This window comes from Pseudochaenichthys georgianus, chromosome 11 (assembly GCF_902827115.2).
Source record: "Pseudochaenichthys georgianus chromosome 11, fPseGeo1.2, whole genome shotgun sequence".
Taxonomy (NCBI): Eukaryota; Metazoa; Chordata; class Actinopteri; order Perciformes; family Channichthyidae; genus Pseudochaenichthys; species Pseudochaenichthys georgianus.
In genome coordinates this window covers 16,640,345-16,647,930 of record NC_047513.1, presented here as the reverse complement: position 1 = coordinate 16,647,930, position 7,586 = coordinate 16,640,345, and the positions used below count along the sequence as shown (strand labels likewise).

At 37.9% G+C, this 7,586-nt stretch overlaps 1 protein-coding gene across 1 annotated transcript in view; it reads left to right on the top strand.

Annotated features, from left to right (window-relative positions):
• Positions 1 to 1,951: 1,951 nt before the first annotated feature.
• Positions 1,952 to 7,586, top strand: part of LOC117454879 (erlin-2-like) — an 8,465-nt gene continuing 2,830 nt past the window's right edge. Inside the window, exons 1-6 of the mRNA XM_034094150.1 lie at positions 1,952 to 2,058; positions 2,254 to 2,349; positions 4,278 to 4,388; positions 5,155 to 5,236; positions 6,220 to 6,266; positions 6,436 to 6,497. Coding sequence (XP_033950041.1) covers positions 2,300 to 2,349; positions 4,278 to 4,388; positions 5,155 to 5,236; positions 6,220 to 6,266; positions 6,436 to 6,497 — 352 coding nt within the window. The 5' untranslated portion in view covers positions 1,952 to 2,058; positions 2,254 to 2,299. The remainder of the gene's footprint in view (positions 2,059 to 2,253; positions 2,350 to 4,277; positions 4,389 to 5,154; positions 5,237 to 6,219; positions 6,267 to 6,435; positions 6,498 to 7,586) is intronic.

The following is a 7,586-nucleotide window of genomic DNA, read 5'->3' as shown; positions in this document are numbered from 1 at the left end:
GGTGTTTACATTAGCATCGCTAACACTCAGAGCTAACCTGTACTGGAGAGCATGTGTGTGAAGAAGCAGGAAGTAAAAAGGAACTCACCTTGTGGTGTAACCGGCAAGAGAGAAAGCCTTTGAGCTCCAGACTGTTTCAGAGAGGATCCTTGATAATCCATGATATGGCGTTTCATCACGGCAGAATCTGCCGGTAGCATCTCCCGCATCAGCTCAGCCCCCTCCTTTTTTATGAAATCCTTTTTTTTAAAAGCATTATTCCCACATCAGCACTTTTGAAACAGGAAGTGAAATAGAGGGATATGAGGCACGGCTAGAATGGGTGATCTGTTTGGTATTTTGAGCAAAACACTTCATAGACATGTTTTTGATATATTTTGATATATCTGAGACCTATGCTATTGCCTAAAAATAGCATGATAGGTGAGCTTTAAGTTAGCTGACAGACATGTTAAAGACTAATGAAACACTGTTTAATATTGTATTAAAGTTGTTGATTGAAATGCTATACATTAGCTACACACACAATCGACATTTGAATGCCACTATAACAAAACTGTAAAGTAAGTTTTATCAATAAAAAGAGTGGAATTACTTCAATGTCAAGCGAGGTTAAAACACTGAAATGAAATTCCAGCGATGAAAATGACATGAGGCTCGTTAGCGAGAGCATTTCAGATTGCTTTTTTTACTTCCAGACAAAATACTCAGGAGGAAAATGAGGCTGTAGCCAAGTTGAGGAAACCTTGCAATGACAACAAACAGTTGCAACAAAACAAACTCCAGTTTTGCTGTGAACAGACTCCTGTTGTGAAGACATGAATGCAACAGTTCAGGGTAACTGAATCAAAGAGGGTGTCTTTCCTTCTTTTTTAAATTATATTCTGTGGATTTTAACCTTGGGATTTTGAGCCTTCATTATAAGCAGCTGAGAGATGGCAGGACAGGATAAAGAGTGATGCAACAAAGGTCCCCAGCTGAACTCAAACCAGGGTCGGTGCTGCGTTCATGGTCAGCATGTGTCATCCTCAACTTAATTTGTTGAACAAAGTATGCCGTGTTCTTTATTGTGTTCCTACTTTCTGCCCCGTAACCAGCTGCTAACCAGATCTAATTTGGTTTGCAGTTTTTTCATACTCTACTTTAATTTATTTAGATTTGTTTTAAGCACAGTCACTGAATGAGCCTTGTCTTGTTCACATGCAGCTGCTAGAGCTCTCACATGAAATAGCCTGGGTAATGTTGTCATGCATGTCAAGCATCTGCTCATTAGTTTGCATGTAATTTCTATGTGAAAAATATTACAGTGGCAAATGGTCTAAAACAAAAAACCTCACAAACAACATTTAAAAAAAGAACACTATATTAAAGCATATCATGGACTGGAGAGTACTAACACAATTATGATAATACAATATATATTATATATAAAATAGATATGTTTAAAAGCCTTAAATGGTGTGTTTTTTTAGGATTTAGGCATTTTTCTATGTTCTATTTCTATGGAGAAGAAGAGCTGGACATGAGCTGGACATGACTCAAAACCAAGTTTCAGTCAATTGTACCAAGATCTACAGCAATATGGCACACATTAACTTTGTGTGTGTTTGCCTGTTTTGCCTGTGTTTGCCTGTTTGTGTGTATATATCGATAACATTCATCAATTTTGAAAAAAAAATGATAAATAATACAATTTGTCCTGTCTTTTTGTTGAATTGCCATTACAATAAAAAATACAATAACATATATAATTAAATAAAATAAATAAAATAAATAAAATAATAAAATAAATAAAATAAATAAAATAAATAAATTAAATAAATTAAGTAAATTAAATAAATTAAATACATTAAATACATTAAATAAATAAATAAATTAAATACATTAAATAAATTAAATAAATAAAGAGACCGTTAGTCTTCCACGCACAAGGGGGCGCTAACGTCACACGTTCTACGCCAACGGTCAAACTCCACCGTAGAAGAAGACTGTTGCAGGTGCCTGTGGAGGTGCCTGCTTGTTTTCTGTTTGTTCGTGTACTCTCTGCTGAAATTACAGGTAAGACCTTCTAAAAAAATAACACTGTTTTACCATCTTTATAAACAAAGACTCTGGTTTCATCCATTCTGATTAGTACTACATGGGATGATTGATATTTATCGCTGACTGTACAGCTTTTACGGCGACAGTGAAATGTAAAGTAAGCTTTGTTGTGAAATATAAGTAACTGATAATATTTCCAACTGTCTGCAGTTGGAAAATACTCCCTGTTTTAAGCAGGACTAACATAATTCACATTATGATATCAGAGCCTCCTCCCAACGCCACACAACCAAACTCCCCTCACAGGTTTGTATATTTAAAGTTATTTTTCGGATAAGTGATCCATATCTTTGTTAATCCTATAATTTTAGGACTGTATACACATCTTTAAATTCCCCTTTGTCATTCGGCATACACGGGTTGCCTTTGAATTGAGTGTTTTTTTAATAACGTTGGACTTTGATCTGTTGTAGCTTTCGTTTCCGTGAAGCAGGGGAAGCTTTGTTTTTAGAAACGGAAAGGCTTCTGTTTCATCGATGATTTATATTCTGAAAATACATGAAGATAATTTCTTCTTGTACAAGATTTCACTTTTCTTACTTAACCATTTTGTGCCTTTTTGCAGCGATATCGTTGCCAGATTTCTGAGTAATCACTTCCTCCCGTTTTGTCCATGCAGGAAGTCACTGCTGCAAAACATGCATTTTAAAGATTATCTAACGTTTGACTATCATAGCATGCATCTCGTGTTGCAAACAAGTAGATTATAAATTAAAATGCTACTCTATCTTTGTTTATTTCTGTTTATTTAGACATCCGAAGAAACACATGACCAGCATCAACCCAACTAGTTGCAGACCAGTGTCTTAAGAAGAAAAAAAAGCCACAATCCACCACAATCTTATTTATAAAAACTAAAATATCTGTATTAAATTGATTCAAACATACAAAGAGGGGTTGTAAAAACACTGCTGTCTCTGAAGGTCACCAGTTTATATCTTTGCAAATCCTTCCCAACCAAAGCAATTTATCTTTCAGCTTAAATTAACATTATCACGTTTTTGTAAATGTCCATTTTTTGTACATGATACCAGCAAATGTCACTTAATGTCTGACGTGAGGTTACAACGTCTTCACACTGCAGCCTCAATCCTCTTTAAGGTCACTAAGTCCCAGCTGATGGCTCCTAAGCCTGCACTGAGAGGAGATAAAGAGAGCGAGGAGCCAACTGCACCTGTTCTTGCAGGACACAGAGGTTTCAGGACTCATAGGCTTTATTTGCATATGCACAATATACAGATATATATACAAAATGGGGCCATAAAAGTCCAATGCCCCTCCAACAATGCAATTAACAATGTATCGCAATGGCAATATGGACTAGTGTAATATTCAAATTGCACAAACCACAATATTTGTGCAGGCAAAATATGTGTTAGTGCCATTTTGAAAAAGTATTGTAATGTTTGTTTATTGCAAGTCCCCTTATCGTTGATTCATAAATCACACTATGGTCCTTTTAATGTATTTTCAATAATAATGAGAATAATCACGCACAAATGATAAATTCCTCCAATATCAAAATATCCAGTATTTAAAAGGACAAATTACATATTAAAGTTGGTGTAGGTGTGTAGTTTCAGAAACCGGCTCGAGATACACTTTTTGTTATATTCCATGGAATGCTCTGAACATCCCGATAGCAATGAATATCTGAAGTGTTTTGACAAAAATCCATAAAAAAATGTCGTCTGTGGAAGCCGTAGTACTGTAAAAAGCACGACCAATCATCTGAGCCGGCCCGGCTAAAGTAACTGGATGGCCTCCCTGCCTGTCAGCCTTCCATCTGGGCACAAACGTATCTCGTGCCCTCATTGGTCGTGTGCGCGTTCGTTGGAGGAGGGGCTCTGTGAGGAAGTGGCAGATTTGTTCCGGTTGTGTATTTTCAAATTAGCGAGCTGGTTTCTCCAAAATGACCTACCCCACCTTTAAGACATAAAAGGAAATACAAAATAAAAAAGTGCAAAAGATAAAGTAAAAAATATATAGATACAAAAAACTATTTAAATTGTAATACTATAAACTAGTGTCATCTGAGAGCATAGCCACCGTTAATTAGTGCTTGTAGTTGGGAGCATTTGCTTGTAATTAAAGCAGGATATGGTTTAAACAGAAAAGGGAAACTTTATTCCCACCTGCTCATTTTACATGCCGTCTCCTTTTCCACCTGTCAGCAGGATGGCACAGTGGGGGGCCATATTCTCGATAATCGCTGCCCTCGGAGGAGCGGCGCTGTTATCCTCTGTGCACAAAATTGACGAGGGACACACTGGAGTTTACTACAGGTGAGACTGCAGCACACATTGTTTTCTTTAATACCTCAGACATAAGTGGCACATTTCTCCGTTGTAAAACTGAGGCTAAAGGAAAACGAGCATCTGCTTGAAATGTGTTAGCCGTTAGCAGTTAAACTGTTAAACAGAGACTACTATAAATACCTGGGTGATAAGATTGCAAAAATAATCCAGCTGTGGTTCTGTGCCTCTGGGCCTTGGTAAGAGTATTTAAAGAGTCTTTTCTTGTACAGTAAATATCAGAGTTTTCATAACAAACAAGATGGAAATCAGCTTCTGCTTTTCCGCCGGGCTCTATAAACAAAGTGTGGATTCATTATGATGCCGAGATCTCAATGATGAGTGGACATGGGTCAATTATAATATCTTTCCCACTGATAAACGAGTTGCTGGAGTACATGGGCGCAGTAAAAGAGATCTGCACTAACATCAGCAGGAGCATAAAGGACAATGGAAGCGGTGCCAACTGACTTAAATACACTCAGTGCTCCACTTTATCTCTTAAATTATGGCTAACCCACAAGCTTTATCAATTTGGATAAGATCTGTAATTTATCATACCACATTTGAGAATACAGTTTTATTTATTATAAGATAACATTCCAGTAGGAGATATGTATCGTAAGATGCAGGCTCTTGGTGATAGCAATGCTTTTATGGTTTTACTTGGATAAAAGCGCATTGAGGTTCACTTTCACAAGAGAGTGTGTGTGTGTGTGTGTGTGGTGTGTGTGTGTGTGGTGTGTGTGTGTTACAGGGGCGGTGCTCTGCTGACCACCACCAGCGGTCCTGGTTTCCATCTCATGCTTCCCTTCATCACCACCTACAAGCCCGTTCAGGTGAGAGTCAACTGAAGTTCTGTACAAAGAACATCCATAACATTCATCTGTTTGCAATTTGCAAATTATTAATCTAATATATCATATTCCAATTACTTGTATATCGACTCTCCTTGCACTATTTCCATTCTATTTTATTTGTATGCACTATTTTAACTATTATGCACTGATTGATATATCTACACTGTAGCTATTTACAACTGACAATAGAAGCCTTGCATCTTGAGTCCTACACCAGCCCATACCACGTGCACAATCATCTGGATCCTTAACATTAAGTACATACAGATAGTGCAACAGATTTGCAACAACTTTGAGTTCAGACCTGTTGCAGGAATGTATTATACTCTGGTCCAATTACATCAAATGTGTGTGAACAATGACTATCGTCTGCTCATTCAGGTCACTGCTGATCTGAACACCAGATCAAACCAAATGAATATCCAGTGTGATGTTAGTTTGAATATCCTGGAAACCCCTTATCTTAAATATCTCCTGGTCTATCAGCATATCCGCTAGACTCCACTCTTTGATATAAAGCACCTTTGTGAAGGTTTGTAGTGTGAGTTTGAGTTACACGGGTACTTACTCAGCAGTTTCTAATGTTGCAATGCATTAATGATGCTGACCAGGATTTCCTGCAACACCATTTATCCCGTATGCAAGTCCAATCCATGTTCCTGTCATTTACTTACTATTCATTTTCAAGTTGGTCTTCAGGGACATGTATACACTTTGTAAGTACATAAATAATAGTAATGATATAAAAAAAACGTATAACAAAAGATACTCATGATAAGATTAACTTAAACAATCATGATGGGCTTCTAAACCACTTACCCGGAACATATTTAACATTATAATAAAATAACAAGTCGACATATTGAATTTGATTTCATATTGTGTTGATTTATTCCTAGTCCTACCTCGATGTCAAGAGTGTGTTTTGTGCAATACTGATTAAAGGTTTGTTGTTTGTCCAGACCACGCTGCAGACAGACGAGGTGAAGAATGTCCCATGCGGCACAGGGTAGGTCTGCAGTGGTTTAATTTATTAAGTCGTATCACGTGTGGTCCCGAGCATGAATTATGTACCCTTCACACACACGATGCATCGGGGGGAGTATGACACCATGAACTGCAAACGCTTTATCTTGTGTAATTAATTAAAGTTATGTATTTTCTTTCTTTCAGGGGAGGAGTGATGATTTACTTTACTTTGACCGTATAGAAGTGGTGAACTACCTTCATCAATCAGCAGGTAAACCCACCAGCGTACAACAAGACGGAAAGAAAGTTAACTGTAAATTGTCAATTGTGGAGTTAGTTTAAAAACAAAGCTGAGTCTGGGAGGTTTCTCCAGGCCAGAGGTCAGGTGTTGCACAGATTGATGGCTGCTGTCAGGGAAGACTTCCTGTCTCGGTCATTGGTACACAAAGAGCTCTGGTTACAGACACAGTATCTGCTGGAGAGGGTGGTCAGGATTGTTCGTGTTGGACGGTAATGTACTCCGTGGCCTTACTCTCCTCCGCAAATCTAATAGGGTCCGGTCTGCAGCCGACGATGGAGCCTGTGTTCTTCATGAGTTTATTAAGTCTGCCATGTGTTCGGCTCCAATGCTGCGCCGCCAGCGACCACTCAACAGCAGTTGTTAAGAGAAAGATAGGATTTATTTTGACTGAGGGACAATCTTCGGTCACAACAGCATGTAAACAAGGCGTCGCAGGTGATGTGAAAACAAAACATAAGCAGTAAATATAAACGTGTAAAAACAAAAATAAGAGTAAAATATCTACATCGTGACGGTGAAAATATTTACTGCCGAGTATGCACCATGAAGGGCAATACACATTAAGTGTGCAAGAAATTGTATATATATATTTTTTTTCAATGTTTTCTTATTGAAGAACGGGCACAATCGTACATGGTCACAATTGAGACAATGATCTTCATCCATTTTCAATTGTTTAGAACAAACCATCACCACCCCCCAAGGACATTGTATTTTAAATATAAATGTACAAGGTACAGTGTGAAGACATTATATACAGATGAATTATAGTTGTTACATGTGAAAGGTAACTGCGTTGGTCTTCCAGTTCAGTCCGTTGTCGAAGTGAATCTTCATTTAACCTCTTACTCTTTTATTTAGCTTTTAGTCTGCACAGTCGTCTTTGCTGCAGCGATGCCATGTTCCTCGCTGTGGGACGAAGTAGGGAGAATGTAAACGAGGAATTGGACAATAAACGAACGAAGTAAGGAAGAAAGGAACGCCAGCGCTCTGTGCTCAGAAATCAGATAAGATAGGACTTCATCCCGAAGGAAGTGTTTGTGCCAGAGTTACAGAAAT